This window comes from Rhinatrema bivittatum, chromosome 7 (assembly GCF_901001135.1).
Source record: "Rhinatrema bivittatum chromosome 7, aRhiBiv1.1, whole genome shotgun sequence".
Taxonomy (NCBI): domain Eukaryota; kingdom Metazoa; phylum Chordata; class Amphibia; order Gymnophiona; family Rhinatrematidae; genus Rhinatrema; species Rhinatrema bivittatum.
Window position 1 is genome coordinate 271626854 of NC_042621.1, and position 23351 is coordinate 271650204.

The 23351-nt window shown below is 43.5% G+C and overlaps 1 protein-coding gene across 1 annotated transcript in view; it reads right to left on the reverse strand.

Annotated features, from left to right (window-relative positions):
- Positions 1 to 23351, reverse strand: part of KAZALD1 (Kazal type serine peptidase inhibitor domain 1) — an 83700-nt gene that overhangs the window by 28302 nt on the left and 32047 nt on the right. The window contains exon 2 of the mRNA XM_029610239.1: positions 17846 to 18470. Coding sequence (XP_029466099.1) covers positions 17846 to 18347 — 502 coding nt within the window. The 5' untranslated portion in view covers positions 18348 to 18470. The remainder of the gene's footprint in view (positions 1 to 17845; positions 18471 to 23351) is intronic.

The following is a 23351-nucleotide window of genomic DNA, read 5'->3' on the forward strand; positions in this document are numbered from 1 at the left end:
GGTAGGTGGGGGGGTTTAGACAGGGCTAGGTTAGGTAGAGGAAGGGAGGGGAAGGTGAGGGGAGGGCGAAAGCGAATTCCCTCCGAGGCCGCTCCGAAATCGGAGCGGCCTCGGAGGGAACAGAGGTAGGCTGCGCGGCTCGGCGCGCACCGGCTACATGAAATCGGCAGCCTTGCGCTCGCCGATCCAGGATTTTAGCAGATATCTACTAAAATCCAGCGTACTTTTGTTTGCGCCTGATGCGCCTACAAAAGTACGCGAAGGCGCCCTTTTTTAAAATCTACCCCTTTCTGTGCAGCAGGTACTTCAACAGCTCCTAGGGATGTGCAGACAAAAAGTTTGCGTTGATAAGTTGAAGTTGAGGGTCGATTTCGTTCAATATGGACATATGGAGAATTCCATAAGTTGAGGGTCTGTCCATACGTTCACCGGTTCCCTAAATACAAATTTAAACCCCTCACCCTCCTTAATCCCCCCCAAGACTTACCAAAACTCCCTGGTGGTCCAGCGGGGAGTCAGGAAGCCATCCCTGTATTCCTTTGCGAGGAGCACGTGACGTCAGCGTCACGTCGGAGTGACGCGGACGTCACGTGCTCTCCGCGCCTCCTGACCCCCCCCAAGCTGGCCAAAAGTTCCGGTTGGGTCCAACGGGGGTCCCGGAGCAGAGGCGCGGAGAGCACGTGACGTCCGCGTCACTCCGACGTCACGTGCTTCACCGCACCTCCGCTCCCGGACCCCCGCTGGACCCAACCGGAACTTTTGGCCAGCTTGGGGGGGCCTCCTTACAGCCTTGCACACACCCCCCCCAACTCTCCCCACCACACAATTAAAAATTATGCATTTATAATAGATTTTACATGAAAAGGGACATTCAAAGTATAGTCTTCTGAGATAAAATATAATTTATAACATGTATACTATACTTACATGCACTACTGCAGTGCCAACCAAAAAACCCTGCAAAAAAACATCTAAAACACACATGATATTAGGCCTATTGTTAAGAGTGTTGGGCGTGGACTTGGCCCTTGGAAATTTTGCATAAAATGAATTACAATATAGTAAACCACCCATACCAAAATAGTACTAACTATATATATATACAGTAAATGACAGCAGATAAAGACAAGTGGTCCATCCAGTCAGCCCAGTAAATTGCTAACGGTAGTACCGCCGCTCCATGCAGATTATCCCCCATGCAGAAATGTTACACCTAAAGTTATCAAGGGTTACCCTACTTCTTCATTTCTGTCCTCTAACCTCTAGGAATCCAGAGTGTTTATCCCATGCCCCTTTGAATTCCATTTACTGTTCTCATCTTCATCACCAATTCTGGGAAGGCATCCACCCCTGAAGAAACATTTCCTGATTTGGTTACAAATCGGCAGAGCGCACCGTACTGCATCGGCCTGCCAGACTCTGGATCATTCACACCCTTTCTCTTCATCCTGTTCCCCACCCCAGGCAGAAGATCCACACGTTGCCTGTTAACTTAAAAAAAAAAAAGTTTCTACTCACATTGGTGATTAGGGGGATGCAAGCAAAGCCCTGGATAACAGGATCCCGGCCCGAAGCTGCAATAGGAGGTGTCCCTTGCTTTAGGAAAGGGCAGGCTGTTTTGTTTTGGGCTTTGCCGCGGCTCGAGGACGGGGGAGACCCGTGGCAGAGAAGCAGACAGCTCGGAGCTGCAGGAGAGGCAACAGCGCGAGGCCGCACTCCTGCCTTCCGCAGGGAGAGGCGGAACACGAGCCGGGGAGAGGGGGAGGCAGCGGCTGAAGGTGGAGGGAGAAGGTCCTAGACAGCAGTGGGTGGAGGACCGGTGAGCCACTGCCGCTGGAAAAGTCAGTGAAGGAGAGTGTTGGAGGAGACTCCCGCTGTGGGTGAAATGCAACTGGGGCCCAGGCTGCTACGACCAACACGATCCACGTCCTTGGCTGGCTGGCCCGGCCCACCGGGGCATGTCCGAAGCCCCAATAAGCCAATCCACCCCTGCATTCTGCACCTTCTCTGTGGCACACAGGAGCCACAATTACTGGAGGTGTATTGTTTATACATTTTCTGCCTTGCATTGCTAAGGATACTGTTGCAAATTGTATTTTGGTGTTTGACTTGCTATACTGCACCCAGAACTTTCAAGTGGCGGGTGCCATTTTTTTTTTTTTTAACTTTTAAATGCAACCTTGGGAGCTCTGCAGGCGCTGAAATATGAATGCATGAGTTAAGGTTCGCCAAGTTCATTTGGGATCGAAATTAGCTTGTTCGGTTTTGTTTCCTCTTCCTTTTTAAGTGTGTTGTTCCCCATTTAGAAATCAGATGTTAAGTAGGTCTAACAGTGGAGACCATGCCCTAAACAAGACTATGAAGCTTCTTTTTCCATATATTTGTCAGACTGATTCTATGAACCTGTGGGATTTCAGGTGGGCTCATCGAATTGGGTAGCAAACCTCTTTCCAAGAATTTCACACATGCCTAATTTTGGGGACAACATAAGTAAAGAGGTGAAAACTACGTAGACCCAATTTACATTTTTTTTTTGGCTTCAAGTACATACACACACAAAAATGACTTTTATAAGGTCCACAGGGACAACAGTTTATACAGATGCATAGTGTTTTATTTCATTTATTTAGATTAGTGCAAGGCGAGCTCTAGTCAAGCACAGTAGGAATTTCCCTGTTAACAGATAACGTACAATCTATTAAAAGTTTGAACCTGAAGTAACACAGGGTGAAGTGACCTTCCCCAAGGTCACAAGGCGCTTGCTAATTATCAGGTCGATACAGTATGGTGTGCTCTACCGAGTTCACCATTTGGCCACACGTTTTTGATGCGCTTTTATTATCCCTTATACTGTAAGGGGTGACAGCATGTCGAAAACGCGCGACCAACCCCCGGAAAACTAATAGCGCTAATCACATGCAAATACATGTCGATGAGCTGATTAGTTAGTCACCCGGGATACTGAAAGTAAAATGAACGGCCAAGTGCACATTTTACTCTCAGAAATTAACGCCTGCCCAAGGGCAGGCATTAAGTTCTAAACAACCAGGAAAAGTGTACAGAAAAGCAGAAAAAAACTGCTTTTCTGTACACCCTCCGACTTAATATCCTAGCAATATTAAGTCGGAGGAACCTAAAATTTAAAAAAAAAATCTAACCCGCCGGTCAGCGGGTTAGATTTGCGGATGCTCAATTTTATCGGCGTCCATTTTCCTAACCCATGGCTGTCAGCGGGTTCGAAAACTGATGCCGGTAAAATAGAGCGTTGGTTGTCGGACCCGCTGACAGACAGCTCTACCACTAATAAGGAGGCGCTAGGGACACGCTATTGTCCCTTGCGCCTCCTTATTAGCGCGACACCTAATTTAAATAGAGACTTGCGTGCCCAGGAGAGGTGCCTGGGCACGCGTTGGGAGAGCAGGCGTTCAACACGGAGCGCCGGCTCTCCCGCACTTTTTACAGAATCGGCCTGAATGTCTTTGACCAGCCAGGTTTCAGTTAATCCACAATATATCTAGGTAATATATCAATTAGTAGGTAGTAAGGTGATGGCTTTATCCAATACGCGTGGGAAAATCCAAAATATCTCTAACTGGATGATAGCCTTGGTGTTTTAAGAAACTCTGGAGAATTACAATAGACTGCTTATTTCTTTTTTATTCAAAATCCATCATGGCACATTTAGTAAAATTAATTGGTGTCACTAGCACCCAGACTAGTCTACAAGTTACACAATGCCAAACTAACATTGCAAAACAAAAGAGAACCCTGATGCTTCTAAAATGTATTAATGTTTCTGGGAATTGTGTGTGTGCTAGTTGTGCTGGAAATCCTTTCTGACTTTGAATTTCAGGTGGTGGAAGCCCTGATGTGAAAGCCAGGCTCACGAATGCGGACGACCTCCCCAACTTCTGGTACAAACAAAGGTGGGAAGCTAAGGTGCTGAAAATGCAGATTACATCTGCCATTTGGAAAAGCAACAGATGGCAAAAGCCTTCCCTCAGGAAGAAGCAGCAGCCCTGGGACCTGTGCATGGGAAGCGCCAGTAACTTGGCTCTCGTGCACCCGAAGGATCCCTCCTCTTCTCAGTTCACCCAGCGGGGCAGCAGTACCTCCAGGACCGGTTAGTGCTGGGAGGTCACCAGCAGGAGATAAAAGGGGGCAAGTACAGTTTAGCTAATATTGGAGCACGGAAGTGTGAAACTTGAGAACAGGATTTGTTGCCCGGGAGGGTTTGCTTGGAAATATTTTTTTCCATTTGGCAAATAATTTGTGGGGAAATTGATATGCTTTTCACATTAACATTTAGTGCCAAATTGAAATGGTACTTTATAAAATAAAACTAAAAGAAATTTCATTTTTGCTACCGTAAGGCCTGATTTACTAAAGCTTTTTTTTCCCATTCTATGTCCAAGGGGAAAATACTTAGTAAATGGCCCCCTTAGTTCCCCATCCTTCTCCTCCCCCCCCCCCCCCCCCCCCCCATTGATTTCTGCTTCTTTTTAGTTCTCATTCTTCTGTCTACCTTACTTCCCTCGCATTAACTGTGATCTGCTGAAATTTTCCACTCTGTTATAATGCATTGTACACACATATGGTTCATTTGCATTTAACACTGCTCTACATTATGGGAGTTAATTCTGTAAAGTAACTCTGAGCACAGGTTCTCTTGAGAGTGGTTGTGTAGCTTGGTGGAAGGGCAAGACAAGATAAACTGTTTCCTTTCACTATCACTCACAGAGATCCTGTGCTTTTCCCGCTACCGTTATGGTAGTACCTGATGTGCCGGCATCAATAATTTATGCATTTTTTTCCTCTGTCCCTCCGGAAGCCACACTGCCTGCTCTCTTCGCATTTACTTACTATGGAAACAATTTAGTGGTCTGCAATGATGAATCCGTCCTACAATCAGAAGTTATCTGAGGTTATAAACAAGCTCAGTTCTTCATCCTCTGCTCTTAATCCATGCTCTACTTCTCTACCGAAAGTACCACAACACGGAATTCTTAAAACCAGTTACCGAAACAGTGAATCTCTCCCTTTCCTATGGTAATCTTCCTCGGTTTCTCAAAAGAGCTTCTGTGCGCCCACTACAAGGAAAAAAACTTTTGCTTATCCTGACGCCTCTCAAATTTACGGCCTATTTCTTCACTACACTTTCTCACGAAAATAATAGAAGCAGTAGTATTAAGACAATTGACAGATTTCATTGACTCTCACTAGGTACTGGACCAATACCAATTCAGAATCGGGCACCATCATAACACTGAAACCTTGTTCCTCTCAAGTATCGACACAATCATAAGAGGTTTTGATCAAGCACCTTATATGTTGTGGTCTTATTAGACAGACATCGCCTCAACTTTCAATAGGTTAAATCACAAAATGCTCCTGCTCCACCTTGCTGAGGCCAGTGTTAGTGGCGCTATTTACGAATGGTGCCCAACTGCCCATCACCTCTGGAGTTCCCCAGGGATTTTCACTCTCATCAGTACTGTTCAACATCTATCTGGCTCCAATTTGTCGTCTACTATGTATATTAGAGCTTTCATATAGATTGTATGCAGGCAACTTACAATTCTTCTTTCCTATCAAATCCTCCTGGACTGTTTTTCAGTTTTTATAACCCTTTTAAATATATCCATTGTTCTTTGTGGCTTGCAAAGACATGTTCACAAAACACAAATAAAATCACATACAAAATAAAATATAAAAAGCCCTCTTTTGCTAAACAAGATAGTACTAGAACTAGAGGACACTCCATGAAGTTAATAGGTAGAACATTCAAAACAAATTGCAGAAAGTATTTTTTCACTGAGTGCACAATTAAATTGTGGAATTTGTTGCCAGAGAACATGATGAAAGCAGTTGAGTTTATAAAGAGTTTAGACAAGTTCCTAGGAAAAACATCCATAAACCATTATTACCCATGTATGATTGGGAAAGCCACTGTTTATCCCTGATTATGCACAAGAAGGACAGATACTTGTGACCTGGATTGGTCACTGTTAGAGGCAGGATGCTGGACTTGATGGACCTTTGGTCAGACCCAGTATGGCAACTTCTTATGATTCTTGTGATACTTTTTCTCTGAGGCACTTGGTACAATCTTTCAGCAGGGGTGATAGGAATCAAAAATGGTAGAATTCAAGCATTCTTGAAATGGACCCAAAGAGGACAATAGCGCTTTACCCCAGCTAAATTCACTTGTCTGAAAAATGTTCCCTTCTCAAAGCAGCTAAAAAATATGTCCAGGGTTCACAACCTGTGTACTTTTAGCCACAGTAAAATTGGGTATTCCTAGGAGGTATATTTAGGTTGGGAGACTAAAGTATACACAGAACGTCATTTTCAAATCTTCATGCACACTCTCCCCCACCCTCTTCGTCACTCTCAGAAAAAGGAAGGGTAAAGTCCATAGGGGCTTTGGTGGCCTGCGTATCCAAATAAGCAAAATTCTCAGATGAAAAGCTACTTGCGCAATTTTCTTTAAAAATGAATTGCCAGGGAGCCGGTGGTTGTCGAGAGAGGGGGCAACCGGGACCTGTCGCCGCACTTTGAGACCTATTATTCATCTGTTTGAGACCCGGAACATCGAAACCCGCTTACCCGGTGCTGGATTGAAGCGGCAGGACTCACAACGAGGCCAACGAGTGACGTCAGTGCAGGGCGTCTGCTACTATAAAGGAAGTAGCAGACGTTCCTTACCTGGGAGCCGGTGGTTGTCGAGAGAGGGGGCAACCGGGACCTGTCGCCGCACTTTGAGACCTATTATTCATCTGTTTGAGACCCGGAACATCGAAACCCGCTTACCCGGTGCTGGATTGAAGCGGCAGGACTCACAACGAGGCCAACAAGTGACGTCAGTGCAGGGCGTCTGCTACTATAAAGGAAGTAGCAGACGTTCCTTACCTGGGAGCCGGTGGTTGTCGAGAGAGGGGGCAACCGGGACCTGTCGCCGCACTTTGAGACCTATTATTCATCTGTTTGAGACCCGGAACATCGAAACCCGCTTACCCGGTGCTGGATTGAAGCGGCAGGACTCACAACGAGGCCAACGAGTGACGTCAGTGCAGGGCGTCTGCTACTATAAAGGAAGTAGCAGACGGCGCGCAGGCGCCGTCGGCGCGCTGCCTAAGCCGCGCGCTCCGAAGGGGCGCGCGGCTTGGACCGGCTTAGGCCGGCGAGGGCTGGAAGGCTGCCACGTTTCCTGGTTTCGAAGTTTACATCTCACCCCCCTTCTCCAAACCAAATAAGTTTATGTACGACAGAAGAGTGAGTAGATACCCTAATCTTGTTTAAATTTTAAAGTTACTTAAATATGCCGCATACAAAAAGAAAAGGAAAGGTAAGGCAGGATGCCTCAACCCCAGCCAGACCTAACCTTGTTCAAACGACATTAGAAGGTATCTACTCAATTACAGAACATAGCACCCCAGAGAGTCCCATTATAGTGGAGGATACGGAGCATGTATCACCACTATCGGGAGAGGTTAGTCTAAGTCCTGGGGTCCCAACTACACCCGCACCACCAATGTCTAATATTACCACCAGACTGCTAGGCTCACCTATAGTTTTGAATTCGACTAAGGGTTTGAGCCCGTTTGAGGAAGACTCTGGTGAAAGGATGATAAGACCGGAAGAACAAAAAGGAAGAAGTTTGTCTTCCTCTATTCCAACAGAGATGCGGAATATTGAAAACACCTGTGGTCAAGCTATGGTATCTGAAGGGAGTATGATTACCCCCTCCCCTGGGACTGCTCCTGGACAAGATCTCTTAAATGTAGTAAATGTGCCCTTTGCATCTAATTCTAAACTGGGGGGTGTTAAACATGTTTCTTTAGAGATGCTGTGGTCAGCCATAGTATCATTGCAGAACAATATTGCAAATTTAAATACGAACATAAAAGATATGCAGTCCACATTGTTAAACTTAAATCCTTTAGTGACGAATAATGAAGTTTCCTTAGGGAAGGTAAAAGAAGAACTAACGATAATGAAAGAAGTATAAACATCAATAATAAAGGGAGAAAATATCTTAACAAAAAAAATGGAAAATTTGGAAAATGCAATTAGATATTGCAATTTAAGATTCGTAAATTTTCCTAAATGTATAATGACCTCAGCTATAGAACAGCTTAAAGATTATTTTAAAGGTATTTTGTTATTGACAACTGATAATCTCCCTTTAATCATAAATGCCTACTTTTTGGAAGAGAGAAATTTAAATGTAAATGTAGAATTACCTCCACAAGAGAACACTTTAAATGTGACAGATTTATTAGAAACCTCATACTCTGCCCAGATTGAGAAACGAGGCACGTTAATGGTGAAATTTGCCCATTCTTTGGAAAGGGATAAGGTCTTAAAGTTATTTATGCAAAAAAGAACCTCTCTCTATCTGGGTCAGAAAATATGGGTATATCCTGATGTGTTAAAAGAAACTCAATTAAAGAGAAAAAAAATGTATTAGTTTAGTGAATGAGGCTAGAACATATGGAATTCGTATTTTTATAAGATTTCCCAGTAAATGTATTATGTATGTGAATGGTACAAAATTTGTATATTTTGATCCAATTGATTTGGAGAGATACTTGGGGGAGTATAGGAACCAGAGAGGGGGGGCAGAAACCTCAGAAATTTCAGATCTTGCCCCAAATGTTGGGAATGTAATGAATGAATAATCTGTAATAATTCTGTCTTGTTTTTGTTAAAATTATGTTAGAATAATGCTCTATAGGCTCCTCATCTGTTTAGTAATATGGAATCAGGTAAATGGAGCAAATTTAATTTCAATATAAGATGGGAAAGTGTTATGGTTAAAAATGATGAGATAGGCTTTATTTTCTGATCCTTAAAAATTCAATGTATATTGAATACGAATATGAATAGTTTGAAATGTAAACTTAAATTCATAAATAAAGAATTAAAAAAAAAAAATGAATTGCCTACTAGGTCCAAAGGTACAAAACTACCCGCAGAATTTGTATTTAGCAAGCTACTGAAAATTGCTCCTAAAGGCACCCTAGTGGCAGGGGAAAGAGGGAGAAGAGCAGGGAATGAATCAATCTTGCGACAGGACGGTAGCCAGGCACAAATGGGCAGACCGGGTGGGCCTTTCCTGACCATGCTGTCTTTTTTTAATATATATATAATTCAGCCTACAGTTTGCATCTTCAAACGTCAACATTCTTTGCTCTTTTTGCATTGACCTGATGAAGGAAGAAAACCTCTCGAAAGCTGATCATGAATGTAATAGGTTAGGCAATAAAAGATAGTGCTTATACCTTATTTGTTGACCTTATTTTTTGCTTGAAACTCTCTACTCAATTACTTGTTGAGCATTAAAAGTAATGCCTATGCCTACAAATAGCATTCGAAGAAGTAGATCTGTTATTCACACAAATAGAAAAGCAGTTCATTAAGATGATCAAGGGTGAACAAGGGTGTATAGACATTAGACTACCCTCAACGTTATTTTAAAATCAGCCCTGCTGTCTGACAGTTTTGCTTAATATGACAAATAAGAATGGGCAATTCAGCAATGTAATCAGAAGATTTTCAGCCAATTAGATCACTGAACTGGCTAAACATATTATGCCCTCTTATCCTGTGTACAGTTTGCTCTTTTGCAGGTTAATGACAAAAAATGCAACCTAGCCCATAGTATGAAAACAAAATAATTGTTTCTTCCAAAGGCATATTTTAAAGAAAGATTTCAATCATGTTAAAGTATGAAATGCCAGTGTGTTATAATGAGGTAATAAATATATGCTTCTAGGTAAGTCATGGCTAGGTAAGGGACATTATTTTGTGTTGATTAAAGCAGGCAGAACTCTTGATCTTTTTGTAAATGATTCTTTAGCACAATTGGTGCAAGACGACATTCATTATATCAGAAAAGACATCACTCGGGCACTTACAATGCCCTATATTGTTCTCTGGAGAGGTGCTCTCATTAATACTGATCTATATGGGAGGCAGGGAGAGCTGGACAGGAGTACATATTTTGTTCAAAAGTCCACCTAGCTCTTTGGAGATATTGCTTGCTTTGATTTTTTCAGCTACCTGGTGAGTAGATTTCCTTTTCTTTGTTTTGCCTCTGAAACTTTCCAGTAAAAATATATAGAACAACAACAAAGAAAAAAAAAAAAGCTGAACACCCATATACTATTGGAATGATGCCAGGGTAGGAGGCTAAGGAGATGCATCCTGGTCTCTGCTGTTCTCATTAAGAAGAGGTCAAAGGAGATCAAATCTAGAGACTGTTAGCTTCCAGACAAGGGCTTCTGCATTTGAACGGATCCAGCTCCCATCGGAATAAGAAAAGCTGCCTTCCTTTCCTTCCTCTCTTATTCCCTCTCTTCCTTTTTGTCCACTGAAAGTTTTGCCTGCCGTTTCTACCTCCCTGTTGAGGTCCGAGGAAACTCTCTACTCTACAGTTCCTAAAACGAAAACAAGGAAATGCCAGGCAATATCTGAAAGTGAACTTATTAGAATTTAATTTATGTTTTGCTTGCAGACATTTAGGTTACCTAACAGTTCTCAGAAAAAGCAGCGTGGTTGACAGGTTGGTCCACGTGGCTATGCATGTAAGAAGAACCCCTTAGATTCCCCACTAAACAAATAAAGGTCATATGTTTGCTATCGTGAGGATCTGACATGGTCCATTGTAAGGGTGCCCCTTTGGGAGATTGCCAGAGTGGATTGTGCTGTCAGAGGATATAGAGACACCCCTAGACTTTCTTAAGAGTCAGTAATGGTTCAGAGGCAGTCTCTCTCTCTCTCTCTATTTCTCTCTCTCTCTCAGCAGTCAGAGTACGGAGGAGGCACACAGACAGCACAAGGAGCAGCTGCAGATCCCGTGAAAGGGCTCTGGAGCTTCTGTCTCTCTCATGGAGAGTCAGGAAGAGAAAAATGATTCTGGGTCTTTCTGTTCCCGTTTCTCTTCTTAAGGTCCCTAAGGTTGAGGACTAGAAGGAGTCTGAATTTCCCAATGTGATGGAGGCTTTCACAGGATTTTTCTCAGGGAAGAAGAGCGTACTAAGGCTGAGCTCGAGAATGCTGTTTCTGGGTTGACAGAAAGGGATCTGGACCCCCATATAGCAGGCTGCTGTGATTTTTGCAAGGCAGGAGTTTCTCTACTGACTTCTTCAGTCTTTGTACACAGCGCCAAGAGGTAAAAAAAAGGAGACAGAGCTGGAAAAATAGAGGAGACTGTCCTGCAAAGGAGCAGTTCAACCATTGGATTTCAGGTATCAAGGGGTAACTTAAGAGGTACAGGAGTATCCCAAAACCAGTTCATTAGGAGATCCTGCAATAGAGAAGCAAGGGGATCCTGTGCTAATGGAAGAAACTGTGCCAATGGAAGAAACAGACTAATCTGATAGTAAATGTACTGTTTTTCAGTTCATTACGCTAGAAGACATTTTATTTCTGTAAAATTTCAGTGGGAAAAACCAACCAGTGTGTGGAGTCTTTTATTCAAGTCCAGATACGGAAACCCTGAGGGCCTAGAAGCAAAGAGACTTAAGCAGTCAACTTTGCCCGGTTAATGTTATCCACATGTTCAGCCTGAATTCACACCACCAGAATATTCAGTTGAAAGTTACCTGCACAAAATGCAGTCAGTGAGGAGTAGGTAAGAATTTAAAACATCATTGTTTGTCTGACAAAGCCTTTTAATATTGACCTCTAAGCTCCCACCCCTGCTCAGAATAAATCTGCCCCCCTCCACACACACACACACACACACTGTCTTCATGGTGAGAACATGGGAAGGGTTACATGTAGAAATAAAGATCAACAAGCAAGCTATAGGGGATACCTTTTTATTAGGGATGTGAATCGTTTTTTGACGATTTAAAATATCGTCCGATATATTTTAAATCGTCAAAATTGTTAGGGCCACGATACAATACCAATTCCCCCGATTTATCGTCAAAAAATCGTAAATCGGGGGAAGGGGGAGGGCAGGAAAACCGGCACACTAAAACACCCTAAAACCCACCCCCGACCCTTTAAATTAAATCCCCCACCCTCCCGAACACCCCCCCAAATGCCTTAACTTACCTGGGGGTCCAGCGGCACACTAAAACACGGCACACTAAAACCCCCTAAAACCCACCCCGACCCTTTAAATTAAATCCCCCCCCCAAATGCCTTAAATTACCTGGGGGTCCGTAGCTGCGGTCCATAGCTTAAATTACCTACGTAGCAGCGGTCCGTAGCTAAATCGGGGGAAGGGGGAGAGCAGGAAAACCGGCACACTAAATCGTGTAGTCTTCAGCCGGCGCCATTTTGCAAAATGGCCGCCACAAAATGGCGGCGGCCATAGACCAAAACGATTCGACACAGGAGGTCGTTCCGGACCCCCGCTGGACTTTTGGCAAGTCTTGTGGGGGTCAGGAGGCCCCCCCAAGCTGGCCAAAAGTTCCTGGGGGTCCAGCAGGGGTCAAGGAGCGATTTCCTGCCGCGAATCGTTTTCCGTATGGAAAATGGCGCCGGCAGGAGATCGACTGCAGGAGGTCGTTCAGCGAGGGTTCCTGACCCCCGCTGAATGACCTCCTGCAGTCGATCTCCTGCCGGCGCCATTTTCCGTATGGAAAACGATTCGCGGCAGGAAATTGCTCCTTGACCCCCGCTGGACCCCCAGGAACTTTTGGCCAGCTTGGGGGGGCCTCCTGACCCCCACAAGACTTGCCAAAAGTCCAGCGGGGGTCCGGAACGACCTCCTGCGTCGAATCATTTTGGTCTATGGCCGCCGCCATTTTGCGGCGGCCATTTTGCAAAATGGCGCCGGCTGAAGACTACTCGATTTAGTGTGCCGGTTTTCCTGCTCTCCCCCTTCCCCCGATTTAGCTACAGACCGCCGCTACGGAGGTAATTTAAGCTATGGACCGCCGCTACGGACCCCCAGGTAATTTAAGGCATTTGGGGGGGGTTCGGGAGGGTGGGGGATTTAATTTAAAGGGTCGGGGGTGGGTTTTAGGGGGTTTTAGTGTGCCGGCTCACGATTTTAACGATTTTCACGATACTTTACACACCCAAACGGCAACAATACGATTCCCTCCCCCTCCCAGCCGAAATCGATCGTTAAGACGATCGAGGACACGATTCACATCTCTACTTTTTATTGACTTAATACATTTGTGACTAGCTTTAGATTGTAAGGACCGACAAGATCCTTACCAGGAAAATATGTCTCTTAGAGAGGACATGTTTTAGTTGGAGAGAGTAAGTAGGAGTGGGCTGAACCATTTGCTAAGCATTCTTTGATAAGAGATACAAAAATGGTTTATAACTTTAAGAGAGCACTAGAGGCAGGCCAGAGGAGCTAAGAGTTTGAGTTCAGAGGGACAGACTCTGCTCTCTTCTCTCCTGCTGCAGTAGATTGGAGGAATGACACCACAGCATGCTTTGGTGTGGCCGCCTTAGAAAGGCCTCTTGCCAGAATGGAAAAGGCATTGAAGGTTTTTTGGCTTTTTTTCTATTTTTCTGAGAGTGGAGACTTTCTCCCTGTTCAGAGGAAGATAGGGTACATTTCCTTGGGTTTGTTTTCAGGGGAAGAAAACCCTGTATAGGGATGGGCAATCTGAATTGAATGAGGCCATTTCCCAAATGAAGCCATTTGTTAAATTCAAAAAGAAATTGTGTTGAATAAACATGTGGAAAAGGTGAACCAGTAGATGTGGTGTATTTAGATTTTTAGAAGACGTTTGACAAAGTCCCTCATGAGAGGGTTCTAAGAAAACTAAAAAGTCAGGGAATAGGAGGTGATGTGCTTTTGTGGATTGCAAACTGGTTAAAAGATAGGAAACACTAGTATTAAATGTTCTGTTTTCACAGTGAAAAAAGGTAAACAGTGGAGTATCTAAGGGAGTTATAAATGGACCGGTGTGTTTTAATATATTTATAAAGGATCTGCAAAGGAGTATGATGAGTGAGGTGATTAAATTTGTGGATGACACAAAATTAGGCAGAGTAGTTAAATCTCAAGAGGATTGTAATAAACTGCAGGAGGATTTTGTGAGACTGGAAGCTTGGGCTTCCAAATGGCAGATGAAATTTAATGTGGACACGTGCAAGGTGTTGCATATAGGGAAAAATAACCCATACTATAGTTACACAATGTTAGGTTCCATATTAGGAGCTACCACCCAGGAAAGAGGTCTAGGCGTCATAATGGATAACACATTGAAATCATCAGCTCAGTGTGCTGCGGCAGTCAAAAAAGCAAAGAGAATGTTAGGAATTATTAGGAAGAGAATAGCAGATAAAACAGTGGATGTCATAATGTGTCTGAGTCGCCCCATGGTGAGACCGCACCTTGAATACTTTGTACAATTCTTGTTGTCACATCTGAAAAAAGATGTAGTTGCACTCGAGAACGTGCAGAGAAGGGCAGTCAAAATGATAAAGGGGATGGAACAGCTCCCCTATGAGGAAAGACTGAAGAGGTTAGGGCTGTTCATCTTGGAGAAGAGACGGCTGAGGGGGGGGATATGATAGGGGTCTACAGAATCAAGAAAGGACTCAAACAGGTTAATGTTAATTGGTTATTTCTCTCTCACATAATAAATAGAAGGACTAGGGGACACGCTATGAAATTAGTAAGTAGCTCATTTAAAACAAATCCAAGAAAATTATTTTTCACTCAATTCATAGTTAAGCTTTGGAATTCATTGCCAGAAGATATGGTTAAGGTAATTAGTGTAACTGAGCTTTAAAAAGGCTTGGATAAGTTCCTAGAGAAGAAGTCCATAAACTACTATTAATCAACAAGGAATAGCAGCTTGGGATTTATTTATTGCTTGGGTACTTGCCAGGTACTTGTGACTTGGATTGTCCAATGTCCACTGTTGGACATTGATGGACCCTTGTTCTGACCCAGTATTGCATATCTTATGTTCTTATGTTATAGGAAAATCCTAGTTCAGACCAGCCAGTCAGGTTAGTCAGTCTTATCAGAAACTACCTTCAGCAAATGTAGTATGGATTTCTTTTAACTGTATTATTTTAGGAATGTGCAATCGTTTTTCCCAAATTAGACAATTTCAACGAAATTGCCTAATTCGTAATGGTTCGGAAGAACCGAAAAACAATTTAATTTTTTCCAAAATTTCGGAAAAAAAATCCATTTTTGCTTTAGTGCGCGCTAACGCCTGATAGTGCGCATTAACGTGTCAGAATTAGTGAGTGAAAATCGGAGCCCCTGAAAAAAGACCCCCACGAACCATGGGAAAAACAAAATTCCCGAAACAAAGCCCGACACGAAATTTGATCCCGAAGCACATCTCTGATGTATTTCTTGATTTTTTTTTCAGTCCCCCCTTAAACTTACAGATGACACTTTCACCAGATTCTGTAACCTGATTTCAGAAATATATTTGTGTTTTGTGTGTGTGTGTATGTGTGTGTATATATGTGCCTAGACAGTTAGCTAAACCTCTTTCCCAGCTGCAGACATCAAATAAACTCATTTCTTGGTTACCAAAAACATTTATTTGAATGAAGATCAATTCAACACTCATGCACACACTTTGGGGTAGATATTCAAAAACCATTTAGATGGATAACTCAGACGTCATCTATCTATATGGCTTATACGCCATATTCACCCTCTTATCCAACTTCATTATAGCTGGATTTTTTATTATCTGCCTATAATTTAGCCAGATATAAAAGAGACGTTTTGGGAGAGTCTTGGGGAGGGGTTCTCTTATCCAGCTAACTTAGTTGAATATCGAGTATATCCAACTAAGATAGCCACTTAACTTTAGACCTGCTCGGAAGCAGGCCTAAAAGCTTCAGAGATATCCGGGTAAGGAGCTCACCTTTTTTTTTTTTTTAAAAAGCACCGTCGCGGGCCTCCTGGCCAGATACCCACCCCCCAACACATCTCAACCCCTTTTCTGCCCCGCTCACCACAAAAATGTGCCCCAATCTTAAAAATGCAATGTAAATTTCCAAAAATGAGCACCTCCAGCCCCCTCACCCTCTCCCCGCTAGAAAATGTTAACTTTAGCCCTTCACCCCCCCCCCCCCTCTCCCTGCCAGGCACCTTCCCTCCCACCCGGTGACCTTGGAACTCGCCCCTCTTGTCCTGCTGGGATTGCTGTGCTACGTGATCCTGGTGCACGCTTCCAGCGTTAATTAGGTAATAACACTGGAAGCGCACTGTGTAATGAGGAAGTACGCGAGTTTTCTCCCCTGCTGCAGCAATAGGATGGAGTAAATTGAGCGAATAGATCTAAAACTGCTTAGAAAATGAGTGAAAAAAAAATGTTCTTTGAAGAAGCTTTTAACTGTTAGATTGTTGTTTTAGTTTTGTGATTTGAATGTTTTGAATGTGAATGTTATGATGTATTTTGTATTTTATGGCTGATATCTCTGTAACCCGCACTGAACATATGTTAGGAAGTTGCGGGCTAGAAGAAATTTCAAATAAATTAAATAAGATACGATTCCAGGCCCCTCCGCTTTTCCCCCAGCTCTAGAAATAGGCCAGGACCTCCCTGGGACCCTATGCTCCCCTCACCTTCCCCCTCTCTACCCCCATTCCGAAAATGAGCTGGGGCTGCTGTGGCCCCCACTTACCCCTTCCATGGAGTCTCCCATGAAGAAAGCGGCAGGCGTGATCGCCAGTCATTCCTGCCCTGCCTCAGAGCCGGCGGGCGCCATATTGTTTTTCAGCCATAAAGGTCGGTGCCATTTTTAAATGAGAACCAGTGGGTCAAATGCAATTGTGGCTCATCCTTGCTCTTTTCTTCATGGAAGACCCACATGGAAGGGGGTAGGTCGTAGCCAAGGAGACCCTAGCCTCAGCTTAATTACAGCACAAAGGGCAGAGGGGCCTGAGGAGGCCCCATTTTTTTCTGTGGGGATTGTGGAGGAGTGGAAGAGTCCAGGGAGGCCCCCGGCTTATATATGGTAGCAGCAGGGAAGTCTGGGTAGGCCTCCTTTTTAAAAAAAAAAAAAAAAGATTTTTAAAAACAAACTGAAAACATAAAATTGCCAGATATTTTCAGTTGTCTATTGTAACATTTGGAATGAACCAAAGACAGAATGTTTCCTCATGAAAAATGCATTCATTTAAAATGAATGCACATCCTTAATTGCTATATATTGAAATAGAGTCAATACACAGGTTTGTAGGTGATACCTTTTCATTGAACCTTCTTAATATGTCTGTGACTAACTTGCAAGATTTGCATTCCCTTTATCAAGCCTGTGATTACACAAAACAATGTTGCTGGGTTTAAATAGTACAGGGTCATTTAAGAATGTGGGTTAAATATGCCAGGAAGATGCAGCCTCTTCACTGACCTGACGAAGGGAGCAGCATAGCCCTTAAACGCTAATCCCAGATGTATTGAATTAGTCCAATTAAAAAGTATCACCTACAACTTGTATGTTGACCCTTACTTCTTCATATTCAAGTGGACTAACAAAGCCACCATGATACTTTGCTCAAAGACATTCCTAGTATGTTTGCCTTATTTGCTCAGCAAGCTCCAGCACCATAAAGCCCTTTATAACTAGATGTCTCACAGTTTTCTAGCTGCATTTTATAGCCAGAAGAGCTAGAAAGAGGAGTAGTAATTAAACAGCACAACTAGCCGTTAACAAATATAGAGCGTGATGGAACTGTGACACTACCTGGGTCTCTCTCTGAATGTTTATTTCTCGCAAATTGCCTCTAGTATCGATCTGTTGATACATGTAAAAGCAAATATGCAGCATAGCAGACTAAAACGCACACATACTAAAGCATACAGAGGATAGCAGTACTAGGAAAGAAAGAAAGGGCAAGGGATGTTGATTAGGGGATGCTCAATCATACCCGATTCACATGGTCCCTCGTGGATCACGGTGAGGTTCACCTCTGGATGAGCGTTGGCCACCTCCTGGAACTTGCAGAGCTGGGCGTGCGTCCTCCCATCCGACCCGCAGACTGCTGTGCTGGACAAGCAGACGCACTGGGGTTCGGGAACCTCGCCATGCCTGAGGTCCCCCATGTCCAGCTGGCACTCCAAGTTGTGCCCGCACTTCCCGTAGAAGTGGTTGGTGTTGTCCAAGTCGCAGATCTGGCCCTCCAGGTTGGCGCACTCAAAGCAGCAATCGCAGGTGTCCCTCACCACCCCTGCCAGGCAGCCCCGGGGGGCGGGGCACTCTTCCGGGTTGCAGTCCGCGCAGCCCTCGCCTTCCTCCAGCAGCCTCTGCCAGCCACGGTGCAGGTAATCCGAGGCGCTGGGCAGGGCCGCCGCAGGCAACGTCAAGACCCAGTTCGAATAAAGGAAGAAGAATAGTCCAGGGCAGAGCCGGCGTGAACAAGTTTTAGGCATTTTTTTCAGGAGTCCTCCAGGTTACCCGCAGCCAAACTCCATCACTCAGACACCACTTCCCAAAGGGAAAAAAAAATAATTCCACTTTTCAGCAGCAAAGCAATGTCAGAGCTGCACAAAATTCTGGAAAGAAAGACAAATCTGTTACTCATTAACGCTGAGAACTGACTTCATCTGTTTTGCTCTATTTTTCTACAAATTCTAACATAAATTGTTAAGGATATTTCAGAACAGGAAATATTTGAAACTCAAGGTTTAGAGGCTTATAGGCTAAAGGTTTTCTCCTATTTTGGGCCTGATTTACAAAGGGTTTTTTTCTCCCCCCATTCTATGTATATGGGAAAAATGCTTAGTACATAGGTCCCTTCTTCAAATGACGAGGCAATTTGGCAATGCATTTACCGTAAGTGACACAGCAAATGGTGCAAAGAATTGAAGGCAGAAATATACAGTGTAACAAAGATAGCCCTAAGCTCTTTAGCTTTTCCTCATAGGGGAACTGTTCCATCCCCTTTATCATTTTGGTAACCTTTCTCTAAATCTTTTTCAGTTCCGCCATATTGTTTTTCATATGTGGCAACCAGAACTGCTCTTAGTAGTCTAGTTTTGGTCACACCCTGGAGCGATACAGAGATATTATGGTAATCTCTGTTTTATTTTCTATTCCTTTCCTTATAATTCCTAATATTCTGATGCCCAGATCCTGTTCCTGGATGGGACTCCTAGTATACAGCCTAACTTTGTGTAACTACATTTGGATTACTTTTCATTATGTGCATCAGTTTGCACTTGTCCACATTACATTTCATCTGCCCAGTCCAGTCTTGGAAAGCCCTCCTGCAATTTCTTGTGATTTAGGAATAATTTTGTGTTGTCTGCAAATTTGATCACCTCACTCATTGTTCCTTTTTCAAGATCATTTATAAATATGTTAAAAAGCATCAGTCCCAGCAGAGATCCCTGGGGCACTCCACTATTTACCTTCCATCATTGCCATTTTTTCCTATTCTCTGTTTCCTATCTTTTAACCAGTTTGCAGTCCACAATAGGATGCACTCATTCTGTATGTGTTTCTTAGGTCACCAGTTCCAGGTAAAAGATGCACAACAAACTGGACGTGCGTCACCAAGGCTTGTCTCCCATCCTGTGGCAATGCAAAAGATCTAGCTCAGGGCTTCCCAAACCTGTGCTGGAGACCTCACAGCCGGTCGGGTTTTCATGCTATCCACAATGAATATGCATGAGATAAATTTGCATATACCAAGTCAATATGCAAATTTATATCATGCGTATTCATTGTGGATAACCTGCAAACTTGATTGGCTGTGGGGTCCCCAGGACAGGTGTGGGAAGCTCTGATTTAGGCCTTAGAGAGGGGATTTTTCAAAAACCATTTACCTATATAATGACTATTTAGCTACTTACCTACCCTGTATGAGGTAATCATTTTTGTGGAGGTTTAACCAGGGTGGGATCATGCCACGATAGGCAACAGTGTACACAGCTTTTGCTAGAAGAAGAACCAGCTAGGGATGTGCTTTTGTTTGAAATAAAACAGTACAGTTTAACAAAATTTTCTGTTTCAATTCATTTTGTCAGGAAAACAAAATGAAATAAAAATGACATAACGCTGTCCTTGGAGGGGTTCCCTTATCAAAAACTATGCGATTAGCTAATATTGTAGTACTTCCTAAAGAGAATAAAGAATCCCAGGTTTGTTCATCGTATAGACCTATAGCCTTAGCGGGCATCCACTGGATTTACGCGCGTATGTTATGACCCGGAGGGTGGACCCTTGATCCGAGGTAGTGATGGCACTACTTAAGAGAGTAAAACCTTGCCTTAAACAGTCCAATAGAAGATGGAGCCCGCAGGAAGTTGTCATCCAATATCCTGTTTTGGCCCCTTTAAGAGGATAGCTTCTGCCGCACGCGCGGCTCTAGGAAGCTCGGCGGGGGCGGAGTCAGCCGTGAAGAAGGAAGCCAGTTGACGCCGCGGCCATGTTTGACGGCAGCAGGAACCGCCGCGGGAAAGCTTGCTGACGACTGTAGTCAGCGTTTGCCAAGCGGACCGCGTTGGTGAGTGGTCGGCTCCCGCGGCCAGCGGTCATAACAGTGTAAGCCTTTTAAAATCCAGGCCTTCTTGAATAATGACATAAAGATACTGGCAAAAGTTTTGGCAAGCAGACTCAAGGACATTATGCCTTTGGTGACAGATCAAATGGCTTTATATCAAATAGACAAGGCTTAGTGTGTGAAGAACTATTAACCTTATTAGTAATGGGAAGGATACTTTCCAGGATGCTATGCTTCTGGCTTTAGATGCAGAAAAAACCTTTCACCATGTGGAATGGGCATACTAGTTTGTTTTTTTTAACTAAATTTGGATTTGGGGGATCATTTTATATCCTGGGTTAAATGTTTGTATTTCCAGCCTGAAACACAAATAAGGGTTATTGGTTGTTCCTCAAAACCCTTTTTCTTAGGCACAGGAACTACACAAAGATGTCTGCTCTCCCCTCTTTCCTTTGTGCTTGCTATAGAGCCCTTAGCTGCTAAAATTTTGTGATTCTGCAGGGGGTGAGCATAAGACTGAGTTGTATGCGGACATATATTATTGTATGTAGTGAGCCAACATTTCCCTATGTTTATGTTTGTTTATTACTACTTGATTAATCGCAATTAATTACACATGTAAAGCAAAGCGATGTACAAATAAAATAGGCAAAGCTAACAAAGCAATATACAGATAAAACAAAATTAGTAATAAAACTACAAATCAAATCTGAAAATAAAAACAATAAAAAAGTAACTAAATACTGTACAATTCAAATAAGAAAATATAAAATAAACATATACTGGCTGATTTAGGCCTGGATTCACTAATGCCGCAAGGCTTAGTGAATCCTGGCGCTAGCGGGGGGGCGGTCCTGCGCTAGCCAGCAGCAATTGTACCACCGCGGAGCGATCGCTACCGGCGTCGCGCCGAATTACACCATAAAAGATGTCGTTATTCGGCACGAAATAGGCATCAAAAAGGCTCCTTACCTTTTTGCTGTTGGCGCCGTCTTCGCAAAGTCGGCCCCGATGATGCCCCGTCTCCTCCTCTTCCAGGGCCAACTCCACTCCGATGCAGGTAGCGCAGGCCTGCACTAAGCTTTCCAGCTATCGCACGCTTGCACTGGTAGCGCAAGCATGCGATAGCCTTAGAAAATAAGGCCCTTAGTTAACAATCCATTGTGAAAAAGCTCATGCAAACAAATACGATTTTAGTTCCTCCTAAATTTAAAAAAATCTTTCTTAAGATGAATATTAAGAGGTAGAGAATGCCAAAGATGACGAGAAAGGTAAGAAAAACAAATTGCTAGTGATAGAAAGTAGCATTGAAAGTTCTTGTTGTGAAGACTGTAATTAATGAGAAAGAAGATAGGAAGAAATTGCAGAGGCAAGATAAAAAGTTGTGCCCCACCTCAAAGCCTTAAAAGTAAGGCATCCGATTTTAAATAAGATACGAAAAGATACTGGAAGCCAATGTAAATTAAACAGTAGAGGGGGTGACATATTCATATTTAGATTTGTGAAAAATGACTTTAGCAGCTACGTTTTGTGCCAATTGAAGTCATTTAAGTTGAGTTGCAGAAAGACTATGTAATAAGGCATTACAGTAATCAAGCCTAGACATAACAAAGACATAAGTTGGAATTTTTAGATCAGAACTATCCAAAAATGGCTGGAGATGACGTATAAATCTGAGAAAAGATAAACAGACTTAAGCATCTTGGAAGCATGATGAGAAAAACTGAATTGGTTGTCAAAAGTGAATCCTAATGCAGTGATTGTATTTTTAATTGGAACAGTACAACCTGCCATTATTGGAATTGGAAAAGCAGAAGAAAGAGAAGTACGAGTGAACCAAATGGCTTCGTATTTTGAAGGATTGACCTTCAACTTGGAGGAGTACAACCCGTCTGAGACTTTAGAAAGACAGTTATTGAACTCTGACAGATTGTCTGTAGGTGAGAGTTTAACACTAGCAAGAATCTGAACATCATCAGCATAAAGGTACTCTGAGAAACCCAAACTCTGAATTAGCGTAGCAAGAGGAGAGAGAGATAAATTGAAAACTATGGGAGAAAGAATTGAGTCTTGAGGGACTCCACTAAGAAGTGGGAGTAAAGCAGAATGCTTAGAATTCCAGCTTACACTACAGGGGGTAGATTTTAAAAAATATGCGCGTGCGTCCATGTGCCCGCGCTACCTGGCACGCACACAAGGTCGAACGATTTTATAACATGCGCACGCCGCATCAGGGCCTTTCCCAATTCCCTCACAGTCCGCTCCTTAATTGGAGCAGACTGGGAAGGAACTTTCCTACCCTCTACCCTAACCTCCCCCTTCCCCTTCCCCTCTCCTCCCCACTCTCTAAAATCCTTTTTTTTTTTACCTTGTATTTTGCAAGTTATTTCAGGGCCCAACCTGAAGTAACTTGTGCCAGCGCGCGAGGCTCTGGGACAGTGAGGAATGGCACTGTCCCGGCCTGCCCCTCCCCACCCCCACCCCCGGCCTGCCCCTCCCCACCCCTGGGACAGCCCCTTCACAGAGGCCTGGCTCTTGTGCGTGTAACGGGGATTACACGCACGGCTGGGACTCTTCTAAAATGCGCACATAACCCCAGTTTTTTACGCATGGGGGAGTTTAAAATACGGCCATTTCTAAAAAAAGATTTGAATCATCGCAACGAATTTTCCCTGACAACACAATAAAACAATCAATTCAGTGGGAATTGATGATCTACTGTATCAAAGGCAGCACTGAGGTCAAGACAAACAAGAAGAGCTGCTTCACCTCTGTCCAAACAAAGACCTCTCATTAAGAAAAGAGGTAAGAGCTGTTTCAGTACTATGACCCTTCCTATAGCCGGACCTCTTAGAAGAGCCATAGTTTTTGAGAGAAATGCATGTATTATTTGCAATTCTTAATGTTGATGTTAGATTTGCATGTGATA